This window comes from Ciconia boyciana, chromosome 1 (genome assembly GCF_034638445.1).
Source record: "Ciconia boyciana chromosome 1, ASM3463844v1, whole genome shotgun sequence".
Lineage (NCBI taxonomy): Eukaryota > Metazoa > Chordata > Aves > Ciconiiformes > Ciconiidae > Ciconia > Ciconia boyciana.
Window position 1 is genome coordinate 77,755,400 of NC_132934.1, and position 26,041 is coordinate 77,781,440.

Consider the following 26,041-nt stretch of genomic DNA (forward strand, 5'->3'; position numbering starts at 1 on the left):
CAATCTCCGTATTTTAATTAGATAACCAGTACATGGAAGTAGCACTGAAGACATTCTCCTCCTCTCTTGGCAGGCAACCTTGGTTTTATGGCTGGGGCTTTAATCTTCCACGAGGCCAAGCACTATTAGAGAAATGGAACCTTATTCCAGATGGAATAGATATTCTTATAACACATGGACCACCTCTCGGTAAGAAAATACTAGTGCTCTTAGCTGTGTATTTCAGATGATTATGCAGTAACTGATGACTCTCTTTAGACAACGAGTGCAGTCCTAACTTACGGAAGTCAAAACTAACGTCCGTACTGATTTCAGCAGCACCAGGACTTTAGCTCAGGTTTATGTTTCATGATTACCTATGCTCAGTAGTAGGGAATTAAATAATGGCTTAAAAAATAAAGCCTTAACACATAAAGACTTAATGAGCTTTATAAATAAGCAAGGTCTAGTTTTCCTATGCATCTGTCCACTCTGCCACTGGTTAAATTAGTAGATTTAAATCATGGAGCCTGCTTGAAGAGAAATGCAGGATTGGAATCTTATTTTTTTTAGCGCTTTCTCCCTCACTTGCAGTAGCACTCCCCCGCCAACAAGGACCCAGAGTCTGTATTTTTCCTCATCGTGCTGACTTGGTGCATCTTCTGCCTCACAAACCCAAATGCTGCCATTGTTTGCCTGTTCTTTGGACAGCATGGGTGAATTGCCTATCTTTAATACAATCTGGCAACACTAACGGACCAACGAGAAATAGTTTTGCATTTGTGTTTTACAAATGTTAATATAGGTGATATAAAAGCCAGGAGATTTCTTGTATTCCTAGATAATAGTGAAATTATCTGTGTTACGGAAATAATGTAATCACAGAAACTTGTCCAGATTCAGTAAAGACTTAAGGCTTTTAAAATGTTTTTCAATGTATTCAACATATAGGAAGCTATATTTAATGCAACTATGTGTCTAACTCTCACTAATTTAATAAATGGACACAAAAGTGAAGCGTGTACTTAAGTGTTCTGCTGAGTCTTACTGCGGAGGAGTGCTTTGTGTGAAATGAAGGCAGTTGGTTTCTTTAAACCTTTAGATTCCCCAATTTCCTGAAGCTAAAACTCTCTTGTCTTCCACCCTTTCTTCTCCTCTTTCAGAGCTTGGAGGAGAAAGTATCTAAAGGGTTTGTGTTTTGTTGTTTTCTTTAGAAAGACGTTTGCATTCCACTGCTCACTAATCCTGGGGGAAAGGGCTTCTTTGTAAGGACGGTTTCTCACAGTAAGGGGGTGTGGTTTGATACTTCACCGAAGTGGAGTCTCATGCCATGGCATAGACTGATTTTAATATGGACCTGTATCGTAGAAGTGGATGGCAGAAATTAATTGTTTAGACCTTGAGATATCAGCTCCAAATGGTTAGTACTGGGGATAATTGCTGTTAGGATCCAAGGCATGACGCTGGGTCTTTGATATAGTTTTATTTATGAGTCATATTTAAAATGTTTTCAGAAGCTTTTTCAGCACTTCTAAAGCCTTTTTTAAATCCAGCTGATGAGCTGTAAAGAAATCCAACCTTCAGCTGATCCAAAGAATATCCCTGTATCTAGCACTTGAAATCCAGTGTTGGAAGGTGGAGAGATGGGGGTTGCACCACCCAGCTTCAGCCACCTTGCTAATTTAGCCACCAGGCCTCTCCAGGCAGCCTCTGGGATCAGCAGAGGGAGGAGAACCTCTAGAGAGCACTGCAGAGCTGGCACTCAACAGATATGCTTTAATAATAAATTTAATAGTAAATTTAATAATTGAAAAGTAACTTAGTAATTGTAGTAATTCTGAGGAAGAGCCGCCCATCTCCACTGACTGTAATGGGTAACGTGAATTCCCCCCATCTCCATGTCCCAGTATTTGTTCTCTTTTTTGTGTGTTCTTAAGCTTCTACGATCCTCCAAGGGTTTTATTTTTTAGAAGTTCCCGTTTCTTTGTCTTTTTCTTATTGATGCATTAATAGATGGCTGAGGCACAGAACTTTCTGCCTGAGGGCATCAGCTGTTGGTCTCCCTGACACCCCTGGCAACAAATGTATGATGCTTCAAAAGAAATGAGCACTCTGCCTAACTTACAGAACCTCCTTACTGTGTAGCTCTGTCCACAGACATTCTGGGAGACAGGATCCTCCTTGACCCTCCCAGGCAATTATTTTAACCAGAAAGCTGATTACTGTTGTTCTGATCTTGGACAGCATCACTAGAGCTGTTCCTAATGATCATAAATAGCAATCAGTGCTCTTGCAAATTCCTCTTTTTTTCTCCAGCATGGCTGCCTAAATTCTGTCCATCATCCATTTTCTGTGCTGCTTTCTCATTCTCTCACTTCAAAAGAGCGCACATCCTCCTAAACTAATTAATACTACATTATTAGATAGATTTGAAATTGCCTGCATGATGTAGATGCAGAAGCACCATTAAGAGTTAATGGACTTTGTGTTTATAAGTCAGTTAGGCACATAACAAAAATCTGAGTAATTTTGTTTTTCTGTTTTCGAGTAGTGCTTTGGGATGAAACCAGAGCAGGGATACACAGGAGGTTCACATAGGATGAGAAAACAAAGGTTAAAATAGCTATTGTTGACCATTTTATTAGTAACCTGTTTATTATTAATAAAGATATGCCATACATTTCATAGCTTATGAAATACAGTATTCATTATTATGGGTTCAGTGCTAATGCTCATTTCTATATCAGCATATTTTTGTTACTTTTATGTATAGCATAACTTTTTAAGTCTTCCCCCTGATTCCTAAAGATCTGCATTTATGATTCTTTTATTTCTCTTCAAAAAGTTCACTGTTCTTTTCTTTGTTTGTTTTTAATTTAATTTCACCTTTAAGTCTTCATTTGTAGCTGTCTGCTTGATTGTCTATGACAAAGATTTATACTTTCCTGACAGCTGCAGAAACCTGTTTCAAGTAACCAAACATTAAAAAAACCCTAAGATGAACTCTAATTGTTAGCTAGGTATAATCAATTATTCTTAGTTTGTGTAGTCAGGTGTACAAAATAAGCTGCAAACATATGGGAAAGCTTCAGAAGGGTGATAATGCATGTAAACAAAAACATGTTCAACATAAATAATGCTTAATTTAATGGAGAAGTTAATTTTATGGATTTTTGTTTGTGAAGTTTTTGAAGTGGAAATACTTTTGGCTTTATGTTCACCACAGACATTTTGACAATTAACTGTTTCAAATCACTGAAGTAACAAAACCTATGGTTACAACACGTTTGCTCTGAAAAAAGCATGACTGGATTCTAGAGGAGCTGCTGGCCGCACTTTGACATCTTAAATACTTGGTATTTCCTACAGTGAATTTTGACCTGTGTTGGATACCAAGAGTGACTAGTAAAATCAGTTACCAGAATTGAACATTGCTCTGCTCTGTCTGTAATTCAGCGGGGCTTTCTCTTTGTACATCCTCCTGACAGGAGCCAAGCAGCATTTTCAGAGGCATCTGAATGAATTAGGAGTCTATGGCCATTATCAGAACTTCCTCTTTTTGACGCTTAGGATGCCGCATTCCCAATTCATTTCTGAAAATTGGACTTAGATCTCTGAGTGGCCATGATACCAGGGCAAATTTTTACCATCTTCATAAAACCCCACAGTATACTGAGCCCAGTTTTCAAGCACTGGCATCTAAAGAGGTATTTCTCAATGTGTGAACCTACCCTGAAGCTCTAGCAAATCTGAGAGCTTTTCCAAGAGCTTGAATACCACAGTTTTGGTCTTTTAAGTCAGTTGGCTAGCTATTTAGCCGTACTTGAGTGGACCTCAGAAGCCAAACGTATGAAAACTAGGCCCAGACTATACCTCTCTGGCTGACTACTGTTTTCTCAAAGGCACAACATATTCACGCTATTGCAGCAATCTAAGTTAGAGATACAAAGCTATGACAGACACACAGGGAAAGTACCAGAACAATTAAAGAAAAACAGAATGATTATATCTTTTAGCTTTCCAAATTTGAGCCTGATGAAAATGGCAGAACAGTAGAAGGAAACAAGATTGGCTATTACAAACCCTCTAATACACAAACATCTTTCTTATACTACTACTTTGAAGGAAACACAAGACTTCAGTTGGCAGTAAGCATCCCGCTGCAGTATGTTTTTAGACATATAAGCAAGTCTGTGTACATTTTTGTCTGTATTCGTAAAAAATGCATTTTTATACAAACTTCATGCAAGTAAGTGTAGCACTTAAAAACATCTACTGCAGAAGGGCCGAGTTACTTTTCCTATCTGAGGTCCATAGATATAGGCTAGTGGGGCTTGCTGTGTCATGAAGCGCTTAAAGCAGTTTTACTTGAGGATGTTGTTTTAAGGCATGCTGTGGGTTGCTCACATGAGTTCCACTACCATAAGCTTCAATGTGATAACAATATAGTTTTATTAGTAGCAACACAGATTCCATTACATCAGTTAAAGTGTTCAATTTTAAAAACTAGATCCCAGGACTAGATTTAAATGGCTAAATGTTGATTTAGATTCTTTAGAGACTCACTTTGGACATACTGCTCTTTACACCTCACTCTCTTAAAGGAAGAAGAATGGATAAAGCATTGAGTTTTCCCATTAACAGCAGTGCAAAAATGCTTTAATTGCAGTGATTTTTTTTTCCCTTGAAAAACAGCTGGCAAGAGTTATCATAGTCCTTTTTCTTCGGATGAGCTTTTATGGTTTTCCTCAAGTATTTTTCCTTCCTTTCTCTTCTACTTACCAAGGCAAACACTGTTTTTTTCCATGTCAATTCTTCTATGGCTGCTTATGAAAAGCCACGAGACGTGAAATCTCAGAAATACTGTATAGCAGTGCAGCTTTGCAGATAACCTGTCTTCTTTTAAAGCTTTCCTTTCTTTTCCAAAGGTTTTCTAGACTGGGTTCCTAAGAAAATGCAGCGGGTAGGATGTGTTGAGCTGCTGAACACAGTCCAGAGACGAATACAGCCAAGGCTTCATGTTTTTGGACATATCCATGAAGGTCAGAACACATTTCTTTCTATATATATTTAAAACCCACAAACACAGAAGTTGTCTGGTGTAACTAGCATTTTCAAACTTGAATGTCTGAACTGAAGCACTTCTGGAATTCAGATACTTATTTAGCTGCATATATAGAGATAAAATTGGCTGATACCCACATTTCAATATTTGTACTTCAGCTTCTCTTTCAGCTTCTGCATCTATAAAACAGGGTGATGTCTCCTTCACAGAGAGGATTACTGTGAATTTTAAAATGAGAACACGAGTCCAGTAGTTACAGAAAGTGACTAAATATTAGGATTGATGGATTGCATTTTCCTCTGCTGAATCTCTGTTACTTAAGATAATTCATGTAAGCTCTCTGTGTCTCAGTTTCTGTGTTTGTAAAATGGGTAAGAATGCTTTGGGGGTTGCTTCTAAGGCTTAATCTTCAAGATTGTACAATAAAGGTTGTCTCTCCCCATCAGTGCGTATATGAAGTTAAAATCAAGAGGGATGTCACCACTGACTTGTGTAGAAGTTCAAGATATTTATTAATGTATTTATTTGCTTTGGCAGGGGAAACATTTTGTACCAAGACAAAACAAAGCAGTTCTCTTGACTATTTGATTTTTAACTGGAAAAAAATCAGTTCCCTTCACATAAATCAGTAAATGGTGACAAATATGCTCCACTGAAGTCAGTGACAGTAGGAGTTCATCTCCAGGCAAAGGGAAAGGTAGATTGCTGTCTGCTATAGAGAAGTCTGTCTTGTTCACATATCATGGCAGCAAGACTTTAAGCAGTGCCCCTACCGAAAGAAACCAGTGGGCTGTGCAGAAGTGTACCATTGGCATGTTAGCGTGTATTATCATCTGCTTAGTTCTTGGCAATGTTAACTTACTGGCAAAAAAAGGTGCTCCATAACTGCCAGTTTTCTGCTTCTGGGAGTGCTCCAGCCTTCAAAGGATACCTGTGGGTATTACCTGCGTAGAAATGAACAAATGGAAAAACTGGAGTAACTGGCACTCAGATACTTCTCTTCTTGTGAAGAACTATTACCCTTCTCAAGAAATCCCAGTCTGACTTGCTGCTGGGCACTTTCACCATGCTAGATTAGGAGTGACATTGGTGAGAGGTGTGCTGGTGTAAAATCGATGGAGAAGACATTCAGATCATTATTTTACAGCTCAGGGATTAAGTCCATTCTCCTCATGTGTCTTATCTGCATTGACCTGTTAATGCCTGGTTAATGTCCAAGGTGCTGTTACATCACAGAGTAAACAAACAATGCATAGGCAGTATTTTTTCCTAACCCTTTGCTGTTTTAGCAGTCTTTGAGATTCCATACAAGAGAGCTGGTGAATACAGTTCAAACTCATTGTCTTTTCAGAAATCATAAGCCAAGTGGGTTGCAGGGGATATGAGCAAACACTTAGCAAGCCATGAAGCTTCAGGCAGGTAAACAAAATCACATCTGCTAAGACCAAGCCCAACTTTGGCTCCCAAGGGAAAAGAATGGCACCGCCACAGAATGGTAAATCTTGTGAATTAATACAGTTGGCACAGTAGGTATCAGAACACAGAAACAAGGTACTCTTCTTGTTAACTATCATAATTTAGAGAAAACAAATGGGGAACTGCATAGCCTGTTTTGCAGTGGGATGCTAAATCTCTGCAGAGGAGAATTCCCATTGCAGACAGACTGTGCAAACGAAGCTGCTCTTTGTAGAGAGAATGCATGATTTGAACAGATGAGTTCCTCCCCTGACTGAGCATAGCTACATCTGCAGCAGTCATTTACTGAACATCCAGGAGGAAGAGATGCTTAGAAGAGACGTTTCCCCCTCTGCACTGCTGTTGCTACCAAAAAATACCTCTACGCATGGGCTTGCTGCTGATCAACCCATGGAAGTGACAAGCAGCATGGCAGGGACTCCGGCTAAAATCCTGGTTTGCCCATTACAGCCAGTACGTGGCTGAGGTCGTGGCTGAGGAAACTGTTGGCAGTAGGGTAGGAGTGAAAACTGTAGCATTAGGAATCTTCCAGCAAAAGGAAAGTATTAGCAAGCTGATTCTGCTGTCTCCAAACATGTAGCCGAGGAGACAGACAGTCCCAGCAGCAATGCTGACTGTCCTCTGTGCAGTTTGTGTTTTACACAGAACAATTGTTCTGTGGCAAACAGCAAATGATTTAAAGAAATGTCTGTGACAGGAACCTGACAGAGTTTTCTTCTCTCCCTAGTCCCTAATTATAGTGTGGTTTTTCCATGGGGAGTCCAGGAGGCCCTGCATTATTCAGGGTATTTTAAGGAACAAAAAAGAAAGGAATTTGGCTACTGTTTCTTTGTTTGTAAATTCTGCAACTAACAATGCTTCTATGAGACACGAAATTGCAGTCAGAAAAACTGTAGGATCCTAGGTACCTAGGATTTGAATAGCCAGAACTCGGTGTATGTAGCAATGAATATGTTTCACTATTAACTTCATTAATGGTAGAATTGAATCTTAGTACAAATGCTTTCTACCAGGTGATGTCCCCAAAATCATATATTTATGATTGTGAATGCATTTCTTGATATTGATCTTAATATTTCAATGCCAGTTTCCAACATTAAGCTTTTAGTTTTAGTGTAATCAAGCTTGCACAAGGCTGTGCAAGCTTGTTTTTTCCTAGTCATTCATGAAAAGATTTTTGACAATAGAGAGTGTGTCTACTTTTTCATAACACTAGGGCAGTTAAAGGGCTGCTTCTTCACTTTCTGAAACAGCATTTCACTTTATTTCTAAGGCATTAGAGCTGGAAGTTTGATCTTCTGCAGATTTAGCTCTGGAATTGTTTGGCTTGGGTGTGTAGTCAGACATGAGGTGTAGTTAAAGGTTTTTTGCCACGGGTGAGACATACAGAAGGGTGTTTTCTCCCGTGGAAATGTTGTGGTGTCTTAGGGTGTGAATTCACCTTGTCTGTCAGAGAATGCATTAAATAAAGCCATTTTTTTCTCTGCCTGGGGAGGCATTTTAGTGTCTTTCCATCAAATTTGGTTGAAATTGGTCAACAAGTTCAAACACATAGGAAGAAGAGGTTCCTACTAGACAAATCCTGCCCAGGTGCACATGCGCACATACTCCCCTTAGTCAGGCAATGCTTTTTCTTCATTGGTCGCTTAAAAGATGTACAACACAGGACAGAAAAAAAGGTGGAAAGATTAAAATTGCCCAAAGTTTGCTGCACTGATGACTGCAAACCTAAATGATCAGAAGTATGGTTTTTTCAATGCTGTAATTGCCTAAGCTCTATCTTCTCATCCTTTCCAAAACTGAGAAGGTTTTAAGAAAAAAGCTTTGCAGAGAAAAATATCTGTCTTTCTAAGGAGGTTTGGCTAGCTGGTTGCCAGAGATTATAGCCGCTAGCTACTGAGGGTCCATTTTGCTTTTCTTACACAATTTAAAAGATGGCAAAAAGTTCTGCTGTAGGACAAAGATGGTATTAATTCAGGAGACCTTTACGTTTCGCATGAAGAGAATTTTTAAATTCCTTCTGAGTAATAAATGTGGCACTTGTTGTGTGATAAAGGTGAATAATTAAAAAAAAAGAAGATAATAATGAATAATGAGAGTAACCAGAGTTTTTCTTTCTTTGTAGGTTATGGTGTCATGGCTGATGGAACTACTACCTATGTGAATGCATCTGTGTGCACTGTGAATTACCAGCCACTTAATCCACCTATAGTTATTGACTTGCCTACTCCAAGGAACACATGATTATAATGAGGATTTAAAGTTGTGCCCAACACATTAGCAACTTTATATTGCTGGCTGAGAATCCCAATAGGGAACCATTCAACAAAAAAAGCAAAAACCACCTTCTTTTTTCCCTGCTAGCTCTTCACAGACAAATTTTGAGTGACAAAAGTGGATGAGGAACAAAGACATGTTGGTGCCAGAAACAGATTAAAGACTTTAACATTTCACCATTAAAATATTTGTGAACACAGAAAAGTGAATGCATTCCACATATATATATACATATACATATATATATATCTCTCTCAAGTAGGGACTTTTGTATATACCGTACATTATATTGGACTTACTAAAAGAATGTCTTTCAAAGGAGTGTTTCTTTAAGAAAGTTTGCAGTTTAAACTTAAGTGTTTAGACTAGGATTTCCTCATTTCAGATGTTTCCCAGTGAGCTCTTGGTAAAAGAAAAATGATGGTAAAGATGTTTTCCCTTAATTAACATGGCAAACATAAAAGATGGTGCAGGAATGACCAGTCACAGGGGGAAAGCTATTACTTCAAGTCCTCCAGGTCTAAGTCTTTGCATCTATTCAAAATCAATGCAATAGAGGCCCTAATTCACTGTACTGAAATGAAGTTTTACTACATCTGGCATTACAGATGGTAAGGGAAATGGTGCATATTGCCAGCATGCTGTAAACAGCTCAACATTCAAGAAGGGAGACTGTGTTAAGTGCAGTATAAACTCAGGAATTTGTAACCTGGACTTGCCTGTGAAAAAAAAAATGACATTTCCCTTAAAAAAAAAAAAAGAAGAAGAAAAAAATATAACTGTGTTTTCATATGGTAAGGCGATATGTGATTGTATGTAAAAAGCAAAAAAAAAAAAAAAACCCACAAAAAACCCACCCAATGTTCAGTAGTAGTATTTTAAATAAAGCCCACTGGGACTATTTGTTTAAAACCTGTTAATGGGACATGCAGCCAATGATGAGATTACTGGTTTGAATTTGGCCCCAGTCAGAAGTGATTAAATGTCATTCTGATTCTTTTGTCTTGGGGAATGCGAGGGATGTCAAGGGGAAGGGGTCGTTGTCCCAAGGTGGAGTTTGGGCGTTCACTTTTGGGTAGTTATGTAGTAGCATAAGTGCAATGAGTGACGAGTACATGCCAATGGGTACAGAGCAGGGTCGCCTCACAAAACCTGCCATTGCTGTTTGCCTGCTCATGGACACTGCTGAGAGAGGCCCAAGACAAAATCATCAACCGAGTTGAAATCCATCTGTCGTGTCACATGTGACGCCAGGCAAAGCAGGGGACATGTCAGGAGCTGGTTGGGATGCCCAACGCTAGTACTGCCCATGCAGCTTTCCTGCAGGTTAACAGAGGTGTTGGAGCTGCAGGATTTCAGTCCCATCCAAGGCAGAAGCTTGAGAACTGATTGCAAACCCACCAAAAAAAAGTGCTTCAAACGTGCCCTACAAGAAATGGCTTTCTACCTTGAACTAACAGACTTCTCCGGGCTCAAGTGGGAGCCTTTTTGCCTTGATGGACGTAATTTAACTGCTGTATTCTGAACGTGGACATCCTGAATTTGGGGCTGACAGCATCTAGACATTAATCTTGTTCACACACATTGGGCAGATCATCGCACTACCAATACAGGGTTGTTTGCAGGTTTGTGCATAGCCCACTTCTGCACACATGCATTGGATAATTGTGTATGTTATTTTTTGCCTGATACATGGATGTAAATGTGAGCTTCACGTAGCAGCTGCATGTACATTATATGCATACACAATTTAAGATACCTGTGTCGCAAAACCAGGCTATGTCAGCCTCAACTCTCAGTGAGGTAGGCAGAAACATTGCATTTCGCTGGCTTCCCATGGGCAGCAGCTCTTCCAGCTGTTGCTGGGAGCAGTGACATTCAAGCCCAGTAACTAACTCGTGCTGGGGACCCACCAGAGACCACTAGACTACCAGAAAATATGGCAAGTCACGGGTCTGTCATTACTTGTAAGCTGTTGGGTACTTGGGGTCAAAACTAATTCGCTGCTTTTTCCTGAAACGAAACCCAAAATGATAGGTGGTGCCTGCAACTGGGTTTTGGGTGAATAGTTCACCAGCGCATGAGCAGTCTGCCATGAATTCAGATGGGGCCACTTTTGTCAAAACTATTGGTGTAGAAATTGCAGGATCAGCTCCTAAATCAGCAAGGACTGAAATTCATAGTTGAATATGAACTCCCGCCATCATTGGGAAGATGAGCAATAGCGTGTAGTTAGAATAAAAGTGTCTTAGCTAGTCACAATTCAAGCGGTTTGAAACAAATGTGGCAGGAAATTGGCTGTATGTTAAAGAAGTCTGAAATGTTTACATTCGCTCACGGCACTTAAGAGACTAAAATGTTAAAGTGGGGGGAAGAGGTCCTTTTATTAGCCTCAACAAAATTTCTATGTCGACCATAAACTATTCTCTTAAAAATAATTTTTCCTAAGGTATCTTCAAAATACTGTGTATTTTTATGTGGAAAGGATACGAAAGCAGCTGTTACTTCAAAATATCATTTAAAGTACTTGAGGTATGAAAGCTTAAAGGTTATTTAATCATTTTGGCATAACTTGATTGTTGTTGTAATTTTTGGTCAAGCATGTTAGACAAATAAAGTCTTAAAAAAAACCCAACAAAAAATAAGTCGTCTTTATATCCACCTCATGCATTCAGCTCCATGTGGGAAAGGCTGCCTGTCTTCTCCAGGTGTAGGAGCCAGCATGTGGGACATGAAGGCTGTTATCGCGATGGGCTGCAGATAGCTGGGGGGCAGCTGGCAGAGGGGCTGGGGGCGATGGGCAGAAGGTGCCCTGCTCCATCTGCCAGCTTCAGGCCTCCACATCTCCCACAGAAGGTAGCAAGTTGGAAGTTGGGGTTGCAGAGAGAGGGGAAAACAGCACCTGCCACCTCTAACTGATGTATTTTGGTGGGGGGAATGTGCCAGATGTGCCTGTGACGCCGGGAAAAGCTGATGTGAGGGAGTGCTGCAACGGAGCTGCGAAGCAGTCGGGAACCGGGATGCCGTCCTTTGGGAACGGGTGGCAGTCGGGGGAAGAACGGTTCATGCTCTGGGTTGAGTGTAAGGACACAGCCACCAGAGAGAGGAAGATTAAGGCGAGGTGACTATTATTTTTATTTTAACTTTGTGGGCCCAGTCAAGGCCTGGGCTTCTTGCCTCAAATTGATCTACCTCAGATTAGCGAGGCCACGAAAAGGAAGGTTTCCACAAACACAGTTTTGCAATTGTCGGCCCTATTTAAATTCAGGGATGCTCTCTCAAAGTAATTTCCTGCCCCACCTCCCCACTGCTGACCTTCACTGATGTCTATCTAGGTACCCTCACTCCCGAAGGTGTGCTGATGTGCATCAATAATATGTGCGTTCCCATCACCAGGCAGAATTGTTACTGAGATTCATTTCAGTTCATTCTGTCGACAAATAGGGGAGATATCGCTGCATGTCAATGAAAAAAAAGACAAGATTATTTTTACCTCTCTCAGCCACATATGGCTGAGGATGTGAAATGTTCCTTGGCTACGAGGAATGAGCAAGCTGGGACTCGGCACCCGCCTGAGCAGCTGCCTTTTCCCAGGCAGCCGCCACCCACCGCAGCTGCACCCCAGCCCGGGGAACTGCGTTTAGGCTTTCAGATGATGCTATTTGGTAGCTCCTGAAGCCAGAGACCCCAAAACTACGATGGTCTTCAAGGAAGTCACTGCAGGGAGCGAGGCTGGTGGCAGCAGCACGCCGGGCTGGCCCTGCTGGCTGCTCCACTGGCGAGGTGGCTGCGGGGAGAGAAGGTGAAAGTCCCCATCTCTGGGCAATGCACGGGGACAGAGCAGGTGGGAAGGTGCTCTGGCTTTGCTGCAGGAGGAAGCCAGAGGGGATCAGGAGAAGTAGTTCCTCTTCTCCGGTCACTGATTGCTGCCAATAGCCAACCTAAATGCTTCAGAGGAAGGAGGAACAAGACATTCCGTAGAAGGCAATTTTTGGACTAATCTGCCCATGGGGATCTTTGCCCCTCCTCCCATTTATTCTGATTTGTATGAGAATTTCTCTCTTAAAACTCCATATTATTGCTCACTGCTAATGTAACTCACATATAGCAAATACAACTGCAAATGTTCTTTTCTTTCAGGTACATTCCTGTCCCTTTCTTGAAAGTCTCTCTGCATCTGTGATTCTAGCGATATTTTGGAACAGTGAGCTCCCTGGGTGATTGTGCACAGTGCATTAGAACAACAGTATTTCGCTTATCCTTGTACGTGTGCTGCCGTTTGGGTTTATTGGCTGTCCCTTTGTTCTCTTTTTATGTGAAAAGTGTAAATAGGAGTACTTATATGTACCTTCTTTGTGCCATTCGTTATTTTGTATACTGCCATTATGTTGCTTTTTACTCACTTTGTCTAGAAATTAAAATAATTTCAATACTAGCTAGACTCTATTTCTAACCCTCTTACTTTCCCATCTCAGAAACACTCCCCTCCTCTCTTTTTGATGTGTCCTTTAGGAGCTGGTGAGCAGCGGCAATGCCAGAAGAGGACCTCCTGTTCCTTCCTATCCAAGCATTTGGACGTAGTTCCCTGTGACTTTCTCTCCTGATCTTTATCCAATTCCATTCTTCATTTGTTTAGGATTTTGGGGGTTATAATTGCAACCCCCAGTGGAGGACTGTGGTGAGCTGCCCATGGCTCTAGCTGGGTTTTCTCTTCGAGAGGTGACAGCTGATCTGGACTTCCCTGGTTTTCACAAGCATCACCCCCTTCCTCCCAGGGAGCCCTGCCCAGGCTGTCCATGGGGGGATCCTTTTCCCCACTCTGGCCCGTTCCCCTGGCTTCAGTGGTGCCCTTGGCAATCCTCATCACCCCCAGTCAGGCTTTGCTGTCGGGGCACCTTGTCTGCTGTGTGCAGTGAGCAGCCCCGGGGCTGGGGGTGCTGCTGGGTGGGGTATGGAGCCGTGTGATGTTTGTCCAGTCCTCATCCTACTTTCGGGGTTTTTGTTTCTTGGCTAGTGCCTAACCCGTGACCCTTCTTTGCCTCTCCAGAATAGCTCTTTCATAAAGGTCTTTATAAAAATCTTTGCAAGTGTCCACACCAATTATATCAGAGATATCTCTTCTTGCCAGGACTTTGATGTACCAAAAGCTTTCAAATAGATTAAAGGAACAGGCTTTTCTCTTCCACAAACCGGTCGGCTTTGTTTCCCCCCGCCCAGTGAAGTGTGTTCCCCCTCTGAAGCACAATGGGCTAAAACCGAGCAGAGTAATTAACCTTGCTACTTGCCACTGGGCCAGCACACAACATGCCCTCGCACTCGTGCCGTTTGCTCTGATTCGGTGCAATCCGGGCCCGGTTAGTGGACAAACCGCTTCCCGCCACTGGAGAAGAGGCCGTTCGCTCACCCAGAGCGAACCCAGTAGCGCGGCTGCTTCTTTCCTGGTTTTGCCCAGGGAGCAGTGCTGCACCATGAGGTTGTGCTGCCTGCTTGCAGCGAGCCGCAGAAGGGGGGGGACAGCCGTAGGAAACGACAACCCAGACAGGTTTGCCATTTCACTTACTCTCATTACATTTTTCTTTTAATGCTTTCTGCTTTCTGGATGGGATGAGCAGCTTGGGCAGGGCCAGATGGGAAAATGCTGGATGCTATAAACACGCTGCAATGGCTTATGGTAGCATTAAACTGCAAAATCAGGGTAAAGAAAATGCTCTACCCCACCAGCTGAGCCATGCAATACCCAGCTAAGGGTGGGGAGCGGCGAAGGTGACATTGAGGCACTCTCCCATCAGCCCAGCCCTGGCTCCCCGCTCCCCACTGCAATTTGAGCCCGCCTGTGGTCTCACTGTGGATCTGGGCTGGGCACTGGGGCTGGCCCCACTCCCTGATGAGTGCCCCATGGGAATATTAGAGGCTCTTGGGGTTGGTGGTACAAACCTTTCCATGGAGGCCACTGGAGCGGTGGAAAGGGGTCTCAGAGGGCCCTGGGGCACCTTCCCCCAACAAGTGCCCCCTGCTCATGGAGGAATGGCTGGGGACACCTCAGCGTGCGCCCTGGCGGGGACCTGCCCACAGGTGCATGAGGCCGAAGCCGATGGCGTGCGGTAGGCGACTCTGCACCTCTGCACAGTGCAGAGCCAGTTGACCCTGGTGTCATTTGCTGTAGGTTTCAGAGAGAGGCTTGTCCCCATCCTTTTGGGCTTCCATTTCAGACTGGTAGTGCTGCCCCTCCACCGAGAGACACAATGGACACGAAGAAGCGATGGTTGGGTTCCAGCTGCCTCCCAGCTGCGCAGCGCTGCGCCTTGCCTCCAACGTGCTGACGGAGAGCTTTGTGCAAACAGAAATACTCTCATCTGCACTGTGTAATAACCTGCCCCGGCAGGCTGCTGCTGCTGCAGTGGGAAATTTCATAGGCTCCTGCAAACTTTACTTCCCACCGTAATGGCCTGGGCCAAATTTTCTAGAAATAATGAAGTTACGCAGGATAAAGCAATTTAAGTGGAGTGGGCAATTAAACGCATATTTATACTTCTTCTACTGTTTTATAAGGCTGTTGCATGGCGCAGCCATTCTGATTGCATCTGTTACCTGGTATTTTAAAACGAATGGAGAGCTGCTTCACAGAAACGTGTGTCGGCTGCCGATTACCTTTCTTTTGTCACCAACTCCTCTGCTTCCCACAGTTGGTCTGTCCCTGCCACTTCATGCCACTTGTGACGGGGCTCCCTGAGCAGCCCCTCACCATGGCCACCCTCACTCTGGATACCTCTGTGGTCTCCCCCGGGACGATGTGCGAGCCTTACCCCATCCTGGTCTTGCTTTTGAGCCCACAGACAAACCCCGCCACCTTTCACGTCAGCACCAGCTCCAAGGACCTGCAACAAGCCGAGAGCAGTGTAGGACAAGGGGGACAGGTCCTCCTGCTTGGGGTAAGCCTAGGGACATCTCCCAGTATCACCCTGAGTGTCTCCAGGTGAGTGGGTACCCCTGTTCGGGGTGGGTTTGCACCACGGGGAGGGAAGAGCCCTGCTCCATCGGGAACAAATGCCAATGCCAGCCAGAGCAAAGGCAGCTCCTCGCCAGGGCAGCCAAGGTGAAGCACGGCAGAGCAGGGCAAGCCTCCAGAGATGTGTGCCCAGCAGGGTCCCCCAGCCTCTCCGCATTGGGGTCCCATCTGTTTGTGAAACAGTGCAAAGCTTTGGTGCCTGGATAAGCTCGTGGCCTGCCCGCGGTGCTCTAGCCAGGATTTCCACCCCTCATTCATGCGCCAGGTGATGCAGCACCTCTGCCCTTGTTTGCAGTCCTCTGTAGCCACATACACAGGAAAGGAAAAGCTGCTGTGAAGCCACCAAGAAGTCAAGAGAAATAACTGCTTCGAACATGCTGCCCCATCATTTCAGCCGGTGCCCTCTGGGTTTTGTGCTAGGCAAGCCCGGGAGCGACGGTTTACCCGCACACCTTCAAAAGCACCTTCTTTCCCCACCTGTTATGCTTGTAACACAGTGTGTACATAATTATGTTTATTGCTTGTTCAGAAAGAAATAGTAGCTCTGAAGTGTCACCTATCGGGTTCGTTTCTGCGGATGCCCATAACAATAATTAATCATACGTATTAACATGCGGTCAAGAGACTTGTCAAAACTGGAGCTCTCGAGCGGTAAAGAGAGCTCACGCAATTAGCAGTCCCTGCTCTGAAAATGCTTGGATTGATTCATTGTTCCTCCCAACACCTAAGAAAGTCAGGGAAGTAATAAATCATGAAAATATAGACAAGGCACTCAACAAACTATGATGAAGACACTTCATCAGCTGCCTTCAGCTCTGCATCAGTGTGTTGCACTAGAGTCGACGCTGGCTGGGCTGGCTGCATGACAGCTGTAACCAGCGAGCACTCACTAATACTGCACTAAACTTGAAAATACTGTGCTCTCTTCTAAGTTAAAAGTAGAGGATTTCTTAATTGCTTTTAATTCACCTGCTACCGAGCATATGCTGTCCCTTAAAATAAAGGTATATGAACTTCTAGTGCACAGATTTTAATCTAAAGCATAGGACCTTTTCCGCCGAGCCCCCAAAATTGGGTAGACCAGAGGGGCAAAGGATGCAGCTGCCTTTGCTGGTCAGGAAAGGGTCCTGCCACCCCTCCACAAGCTCAGGATGCCGTGCAAGACACCTGGCTCTCCTGGATCCTGGGCGTGCTTTGTTAAAGCAGCTCCTTTTAACTTGCAAAAAAATCAACATTTGCTAAAGGAATAAAAGAAAAAAGGACAACAGCGGCAGAAGAGGAACGGTTCCTCCAAACTTTGAAGCTGCTGTTATCTATTAGAAACAACAAAAGGAACTCAAAGCTGGGAGATGGAAAGCAACAAAATGTATGAAAGCAAATGACTTGAATGGGACTCTCAGAAGTGATGGTGACGTTTTGTGCTCCCTATCGGCTTCATTTCTGTTTCTGAGCAAAAAAAGGAGAGTGTCCTTTAAAGAACAGTGTTGTCTCGGTAGTCTCAGCACTGGTGTTATTAACAGCAGTTGTGTTCTGCTATTGTGCTGTTGGTCTAAAAATCATCAGGAAATCACAGCCCACATGTAGAGTTGAAATAGGAAGGTGGTATTGGGCTTTTTTAGTTTTTTATTTTTAAATAAAGAAAAAAAAGACTGGTTTTATTCTTTACAAGTTCCTTATACATGTAAAAGGCAGTTACTTCTCTTGACTCCTCGGTGGCTTCGCAGCGGCTTTTCCTTTCCTGTGTATGCGGCTACAGAGGACTGCAAAGCTGTTCCCACAAGAAGAGGGTGCTGATACCAGTGGGAGTGCAAAGCTGAGCTGAATCCATGCAAGACTGTGTCAGAAGCCCAAGGTCCACTGAATCTGGAAACCAACCTACTCTGTGAGGAGCAAAATGAACTGAGTCTGGTTTCCAGGTTGCTCAGGTTGGAGCACCTCTGGCGGTACCCAGCCCAACCTCCCACTCAAAGCCCGTCCAGCCGGGTGGGCTGCTCAGGGCTCCTCTGGCTGGGTTTTGAGTATCTCCAAAGATGGAGAGCTCATCACCCCCCTGGGCATCTGTGCCGTTGTTTGACCACCCTCATGGTGTAAAAAGCTTCTCCTTGTAGAAGGGAAAGCTCATGTCCCGCTTTCCCAAGGGAAGCCACCTGCACTGCTCCCCGTCCCTAGTGCCCCCCGGCACACATGGCTATGCAGTGACATCCTGCGTGGTGATGTCCTGCGCGGTGGCTGTCTCAGAGCTGGCACATGGCCTCCAGGCAGCCCACACGTCCGTCTGGCTGCCCCAGCCACTCCAAAACATAATGTACGTGGGGAGCCACAGCAAAACCCTGGAGCCTGCTGTTTTTCTTTCTTCTGCTCTGATGTCTTCAGTGCAACAAGTTGATTTGCTTCGGTTATTTTGGGAGAGCAGAAAGAAAACCTACTCTAAAGAAATGTGTGCTGGAAAATGTCTTGGTCTTATTGAAGTCAGGAGAAGTATGAGCACTGACCTCAGCAAAATGAGCATCTAAGTAAGTTTGAGCTAAGACCATCCTAATATGACCGCACCCTAAGGCTTATGCAATTTTTCAGGATGTTTTCAAGAGTAGCCATGTTTATCTCTGCACTGTGCCCTTTTCTAGCTGAGCGGGAGTCGTCGGGAGAGACAGCCTCTGTGCTGGACCTTCGCTTCACCTGGCCACATGAGAGTAGCCTCCTTTCCAGGGGAAAGACTCTGATCATGTTTTAATGAAAGATTGTGCTCATTATGCCAGAATTTACAACCCACCTACTTACACTTTATTTTTGTGACTGTTTTCCAAGGGACATTTCAGCTTTTCAAGGGAATACATCTTCAAAGCAGAACATCTCATCAGCGGGGCGCAGGTACATGCGCCTGCGTCACTGCAGTTTTATCCCTGTAAGAGTCAGACACTCGGCATGCTGGGCTATGTAGTTATTTGCAAAGTTTGGTTTAGGTTTAGCTGGGATATGAGACTTCAAATGCAGGAACTTGAGCTATAGCAAGCAAAAAGGTTTGTTATTTGGGGAAGGATTTTGCTTTAGAAGTCGTTCAATTGATGATTGCCTTTGATAAGTAAATATGGTGCACAGCCTTTACTATTTCCACAAGACAAGTCTAAGAAATTTTGTGTACTGGGACAGTGAAATGCAGAGAGCATCCCCACACTGGGTACTGGGAAGAAGCAGAAGGACAAAATCAGGGAGGCATATCGACTCCCGTTGCATGGAGAAGAGGAGGAAGAAACATTCTCCAAGGGACAGGCTGGTACCAGAGTGATGAACTGACACAAAGAGTCACAGCACAAAGGACGACACTTCATGAAATCAGAAGACACTGCTGCACTGATTTGTGATCCAGCTTAGTAAAAATTACACTCCAAAAGGAGCTGAAGGAAAGGGATGTCTGAGATATCCTCTTGGAGGAAAATGAAGGAAAGAAGAAGATGCAAGGACATGACAGTGAAAATGCTGCTTAACTAGGAGGTGTAAGTTAAAGAATTTGGGCTTTTAGGACACCAGAAAAACTGCACAGTTTGGAAGAGCTCCTCTTCTGCAGAAGACTGGGCTGGCTGGAGCTGCAAGGAGGGGTTTCAGTTAACAGAAGCGTGTGAAAAGAAGGGACCACCAAATCCTCAGACTGTACAAAATCTTTGTGTTGGCAGCATGTAACAGAGACAAAGACTATGCTGTGCAGAAATTCATAAATTGATTATGTATCAAGACTAGAAGCCCAGGTAATAAATGCAAGGAATAGAAATTGCTTGTTTAGAAACATGCATTTGAACTAGCTGATATTAATGAACCCTAATAGGATGACACATGACAGGAATGTTGATTAAGTTGTTTATTATCTCTTTAGAAAAGATCAACTCAGAAAAAGGGAAATAAAACTGGCTCACAGTATAAAATGGTGATGCTGGCAACTATGAAGTCACTCAACTGGAATATTTATTCATCCACTGGACCTAAGAAGTAAAGCTTGTGGTGTCCCTCCAGGTGATAATCACTTGACACTATTAAATTCAATTGAGCTTTATGAGTCATCCCCCACAGAGGATGACTACTACTTAAACATGTATCAATGTTTGCAACATACCCCACACTCATTGTTGCGAGGCAGTTTGTTCTGAATGGCATAAATTGGAGATTTTCAGTCTTCCAGAATTTCTGAAATCCCCAGAAGACACTTTTCTGACAAAAGCACTACCTGCAGCAGGAGCAACATCTACGTCACATCTCATCTTGATGGACGAGGAGAACCGGTTCACGGAACAAGGACGCTGAAGCAGCCTGAGGTATCAGCAGCCTTGACTTCGATCACATCCACTGTGTGAATGTAAGATAAGGAGATAGAACAAGTCAGATAATCTCTTTGTCTTTCAAAAATGGGAATTTCACAAAGCCAAAAAGTAACAAATCAGTTGGGAGAAAAACCATTTAGACCGGAAAACATAGATGGTATTTGCAAACCGAATAAGAAAGTTTGCCAAAGAACAGTCCCAGAATCCAGGAAGACACAAACTGGTATAAAAAAACAAACAAACAACACCCTGTTTTTCAGGGTAAATAAAAGCAGACTGAAAAAAAAAAAATGTATACCAAGCTGATGAAGGAAGAAATTTGTTTTAAAAAATGATGAGGAAAGCGAACGTGCACAGGGAGTATCAGTGGCTTGAAACGGTAGTGATAAGAATACAAAAGCAAATGGGAATGGGAGATTCATCAACAGTATTATTAAAAAGGTGGAATTTTAAAATAAATATATTTGCTGTGTGCAGACAAAAAGGCCAGGTGGTAGCGGGACATTACACAGTGCTGGTGACCAAGTACTTTTCAGCCCAGCAGTCCTTAAACAGCGTGTTAAACAGCAATTACTGATTTTTTTGAATGGGGAATTTTGTATCTGAGAAGTCAGCTGAGGAGCTTTTTAAACCACTAATAATGAATTTTCAGACACGTTAGGACATGAGAGAAGTCTCAGCAGTCCAGAGAAAGCTGAAATTGTGCCAATATTTTAAAAAGGGAAAGAGGATGGCCAAAGCAAGAGAGCGTTAGCCTGACTTTGATCCCCAGAAAAAAGCAGTGATGGGATTGATTGTGCAAGGCTTGAGTAATAAAGAATTAAAAGGGGCTAATAAAATTAAATGCTAATCAAGGTGGGTTTAAGTAAAATGGATCTTCTCAAACTAATTTGATATCTTTTTATGAGATTACAAGTTTGGATGACAAATGAAATAGTGTTAAGGTAATAGACTTCTGTAAGGCACATGACTTGGCACCATTGCCTAGTATTTTGAGGAGGAAATGGGAATGATATAATTTCGACATGGCACACGTTAAATGAATTAAAAACCACCTAACCAATGTAATTAAATGAGGAATCATCTTTAAGAGGCTATATTTTTGTAGGGTCCTCCAGGTAGTGGTTCCTGTCCTGACATGATTTAACTGCTAGATCTTGACCAGGAAACCTGCTTCCCCCACAAAAAAAGGTGTTGTTGAAACTTTTTATAGCTGAACCAAGTGTTGGACTGCAGAAAATACTGAATAGGATGGCTCACAGGTACACTCTGATCTAGTTTTTTGGGTTTTTTTTTTAGAAAACGAGGTACAGCAAATTGGTCTACATTTCAGTATGGCCACGTATGAAGTCGTATCCCTAAACACAAGGACATGGGCCAGAGTGACTGCCTCGGGGAGAAGAGCTCTAAAAAAAAGGACTTGGATATGGGTCTGGCTGGCAGAAAGTGCCTGGTGTGCCCAGCCGGTGCAGCGGCCAGAAGAGCAAATGCAGCAGCTGAGTGGGCAAAGCTGGCAGAAGGAGGTTACATGTCCTCTGCATGTGGCAGCCCTACGGCTGAGATTTGAAACATCCCAGTTCAGACATCTCTGACTCTAGCATGATTTTGAGAAGTTGGAATCGACACCAGGAGGACCTGTGGAAATGGGAAAAGGACTGGAAAATTTGCCCTAAGAGGTGAAAATCTCAGGAGCTCACTGCCTTGCTGAAAAAAGTAGTTTAAGATGATTTCACCGTGACCTTCATGTAACTGCAGGGTGCACAAGCTGGAAGCTGCACAGAGGCAAATTCATATCTGAAATAACATCATCTTAAAAATACATATATATGTATTCTTTACAAAGAGAGTAATTAGCCACTAAAACAACCTTTGAATGATTGCGCTGATTCTTTGTAACTGGCAATTTTAAAATCAAGATCCGATGTGTATTTTCAGAAAAAAATTAATTATGGGAGTCCCATTCATTAAAAATAAACAAACAAACAAACAAACACCCATGTGAAGCCTTTCAGCTTAACTTACTGGGCTTTGGATCAGGCCCTGCCTTAATTATGGGGAATGCTGCAAAATGACCAGTGGCCAGGGTGATTCCGTGCCTGTCGCCTCGCTGGGACTGTGCAAACCACTGGCACTAAGAAAAACGCTCCTTTACCCAGACATGTCATTTCACACCCTGGCAGGCAATTAAAATGCAAATTAAAAATGTTAATTAGAACTGTTTCAACATCTATTCTAACGCACAAGATGGGAATTCTGTACAGCGTATGGAGAAGGATGCAATTGTTCCTCGGGCAAAACCCTCCCGCCACTCTTGCTCTGGAGTGAGCAGAAATAGCTGCTACTTTTTTGAAAACCTGATTGCAGAAAAAAAAAACAAAAACAAAAAGAAAAGAAAGTGCCAAGATCTGATCCTGATCTCAAATGCTGGGATAAATCCACTGAAGCCAGGGGAGTCGCAGCACGTTGTTTAATGAGATCAGAATCAAGCCCTGTAAAAATACTTACACTACAAGAAGGTGCGAAAGGGTATCCACCCCACAATGAAACGCCCGTGTTATACTATTTTTACTCTTTCCCCCCGCTTTTTTTTAAATCACAGCCAATTTACATGTAGTGATAAAGACACACGCTAGGTAACATAAGGCTCAAACGCACTGGATAGCAGCCTGGGGCTAACCTTGTTTCAATGGGGATTTGGGAGGGAAGGAGGAGGCTGTGCCGTGGCGCTCAGGTCCTGTAGCTCTGCCCACACAGTACCAGAACTGGGTTTTTATAACAAGAACAGGTCTGTAAATGCACGCCGGCAGGTCTCCTTTCCACGTTAAATATGCAGTTGCTCCACTAAGGCTCATCCCAATACACCCTGATGTTTAAGACAACTTTCTTCCCTTTCTTACTTAAAATCTACCTACATCAAAGATGAAATCTGGATGCTCCCAGAGCTGTGATGAGGTTGTTTTTACAGCTATTTGAGCAGCATGTTATACCTGCTTATTTGAAGATGATGATATTTGTATTGTTGCTAAGAATTCATGCCAAGCATAATTTTGGGGCGTTGTGAAGATATCATATTTGCATATTTTAAGTATTGATATAATACAAAATTCTTTTTATGACTCTTTTCACAGCATAATAATGCTCTTTCCATTGCATGACAGCCTTTAGCATAGAAAAATTCAAAAACAGAAGAAAGTTATTTTTCAGAAAATGGGGTTTTTTTAAAATCTGATTTTCATTTTCCCATGTTTGGAGCATCCCTTACTGCTCATGACCTGCTGCTTATCATCCACATAAAAACAGTAATTGCACAGAGATATAGGCACTTCACACAGTAATGCCTTAATCAAACAAATGAAATGACTGCATTCTGAAGACGTTTGATTTTTCTTCTTCTGAAGAGCACTGTATTTGTAGCCTTGCAGGCTTTATGCCAGCTGCTGATGTAGAAGACTGCCCATATGAAGCTCTTCCTTCCTTCCTTTCTCTTCTGTCCCCTTGCCTGCCTCAGCCCTCCCTCTGCCCTTCCCTGCTTCTTCATCCTTTGAGCACAGAGAGGCTCTATTTCTGCTCTCGCAGGCTCCACGCCAAGCCCTAGGATAGAAATAGCTGGTACAGAGCCTACAAACCTTTTCTTCCTTCCCTCCTCTGATTCCCATCTTTCATTTCCCTTATCCCGCTTCCTCGTGCCTCGAGCAGACAGCTTCTGTGCCGTAGCCTTCTGCCCTGCTCCAAAAGGGCTCTCCTGGAGCTGCCCCCTCCCCCAAACCAGCCCCTGCCTCTTGGCAATAGCAGCAAGCTGGCCTCAGGGCAGGGCATGTGGGGAGGCCAAGTAGCTCAGGTGGGCTTGAGGATGTGCTAATGAGCAGCACATGTTACTGGGGAGCGTCCATATTTACAGGGGCTTCGAAGTGAGAAAGACCTGAGAGGAAAGATGGGGGAGGAAGAAAATCCAGTGAAAGAGACCGTCTCTTCTTCCATAGTCTGCTTATACATGAAATTCACTTTCTGCATGGTGAGAGATATTTATATTGTATTTTAATTACCTGGAAGCCCTATGGTGCTTGGCTGGTGTGAGCTTTCTTGCTGTGCAGGCTTGTGCTGGTGGTGACCTGGTCCCTCTGGGCAGGCTGCTGCTTTGGGAGGCTTCTCCCCATGCTGGTGACCAGATTTCTTTGTGGTGTTTTCTTTCTGTAAATGGCTTTCTGAACAGTCAGGATATGTAATTTGGCAGCGGCGAGCTGGAGATGCCTGCTCACCAGCCCCCTGTCAGAGGCGCTATGCACGAGCGGCTGTTTTGCTGAGGGACCTAGCAATGAGCAAAACTTGGAGGTACAGGTGGGGAAACATGAGGGGTCTGGCGGGTGGGTGACCTGGCAGTCACATGAGGCTCCTGCGCAGCAGCAGATTTGTCAGTGACTTCAGTCTCCTTCAGTTAGCTTATTCTGCTCTGGAGTGAAGGAAAGGAAACTTACAACAAACCAGTGTTAAACACTGCTGGAGGACCCATTTTCCTTTTGCCTTGGCAAACCTTTTATCTCCAGCTCAGAGGAGGCACATAAGCAGTCACAGGGACTGCTAGTTTCGGGGACAGAGCAGCAGGGAAATACTGAGGGTGGGGCGGAGGGGCCTGGTGCTGCCCTGGAAGGGAGCAGGTTGTTGTCCACAGCTGAGTTAACCCCTGGGGATCCTTGTCTGCTGTTCTCCAGGCTTTGCTGGAGAGGCTGCTGAAGGCACACATCTCCCCTGGTTACAGGGTGTGCTTGGCCTCCCTTTGCACCCTGCGGGATGCCTGACAGCATTAAGCTTGATTAGCCCAGTCAGATGCCTGATGGCAGCCCACCGCCAAGCCAAGTGCAAAGGCTGGGCTGCAGCCAGGACGCCATGCCCCGGCTCCTGCGCGTGAGGGCCAACATCTCCCTTCCCAATGCCCGCGGTAGGACCCTCAGGGAGGGAGGTGAGAGACCTTGCTTAAGAGCTTTTCTCTACTGAGCCCAGAAGAGGCATGTCTGGAGGGAACAGCCAGTGATGGCTCCCTGCGGCTTGATGGCCGGTGAGGGGCAGGGAGGAGGCCATCACCTGCTGCATTTCGGTGGCAGCAGATGCCACCTCGCAGGGAGCGCTGGCAGGGACCCGTGCTGCCAAACTCCCTCTGAGGCATTGCGCTCCTCGCCTCCCGCCCAAAGCGGCGGCCCTGCGGGTTGAGGGCAGCATGGCGGCAGCCGGGCCGGTGTCCTCATGCTCGTGCTGCTGCTCTAGGGATGACAGAAAATGGTGATCCCGAGCAGGCACAGGATCAATGTCCTCTGCTTGGAAATGAAATGTCTTAGCTCTGCGCTGATGTTTTTATTTTCATAACTGCCTCAGCTTTGCCGCAGCGTTTACATACAGCAGCGGGAGACCATTACCCTGGGATAATGCTCAATCCCACTGACATTACCTCCCTTGCAGTGGAAACACAGGGGATCTCTGCCAGCCCCTCCTGGCTGGGTGGCTGACCCTTGGTTAGGGGGAATGGCTGCAAAAAAATAAAGCCCTCTTCTATTACAAAGTTTATCCATCCAGCAGTTTGTGATTTTAATATGAAAAATTACCTCAGTTGTTTCAAAACGCTGGCAATTGAAATTCAGTTTGTTTGGGGGTTTTTTTGAGGTTGGATAAACAGTTGGTAAGTGCCATCCCCACCTTTAAGAACTCACTAAAAAAACCAGCGTGATTTGATTTGTTTGTACAGCGAAAAGATTGTTCTTTAATCCCTTCGGAGTTGTTGGATTTGATACTCCTGCCAGTCGAACTAATGAAAAATCCTCTGGCAGAATGTGTCAGGAAGCCCAGCGACACCCCCTCGCCTCTCCTGAAGACAGTGGGTATCTCGAAAATGGCAGAGCAAAGGACACAACTCCTGCATCCCTTCATGAAACACAGTGGCCATGC

The 26,041-nt window shown here is 44.0% G+C and overlaps 1 protein-coding gene across 2 annotated transcripts in view; it reads left to right on the forward strand.

The window, feature by feature from the left end:
- The window catches only part of MPPED1 (metallophosphoesterase domain containing 1), a 65,826-nt gene extending 54,425 nt beyond the window's left edge, over positions 1–11,401 (forward strand). For both annotated transcript variants that reach the window (XM_072850158.1, XM_072850166.1), the window contains exons 5-7: positions 74–189; positions 4,908–5,021; positions 8,646–11,401. In XM_072850158.1, coding sequence (XP_072706259.1) covers positions 74–189; positions 4,908–5,021; positions 8,646–8,764 — 349 coding nt within the window. In that variant the 3' untranslated portion in view covers positions 8,765–11,401. The remainder of the gene's footprint in view (positions 1–73; positions 190–4,907; positions 5,022–8,645) is intronic.
- The last annotated feature ends 14,640 nt before the right edge of the window (positions 11,402–26,041 follow it).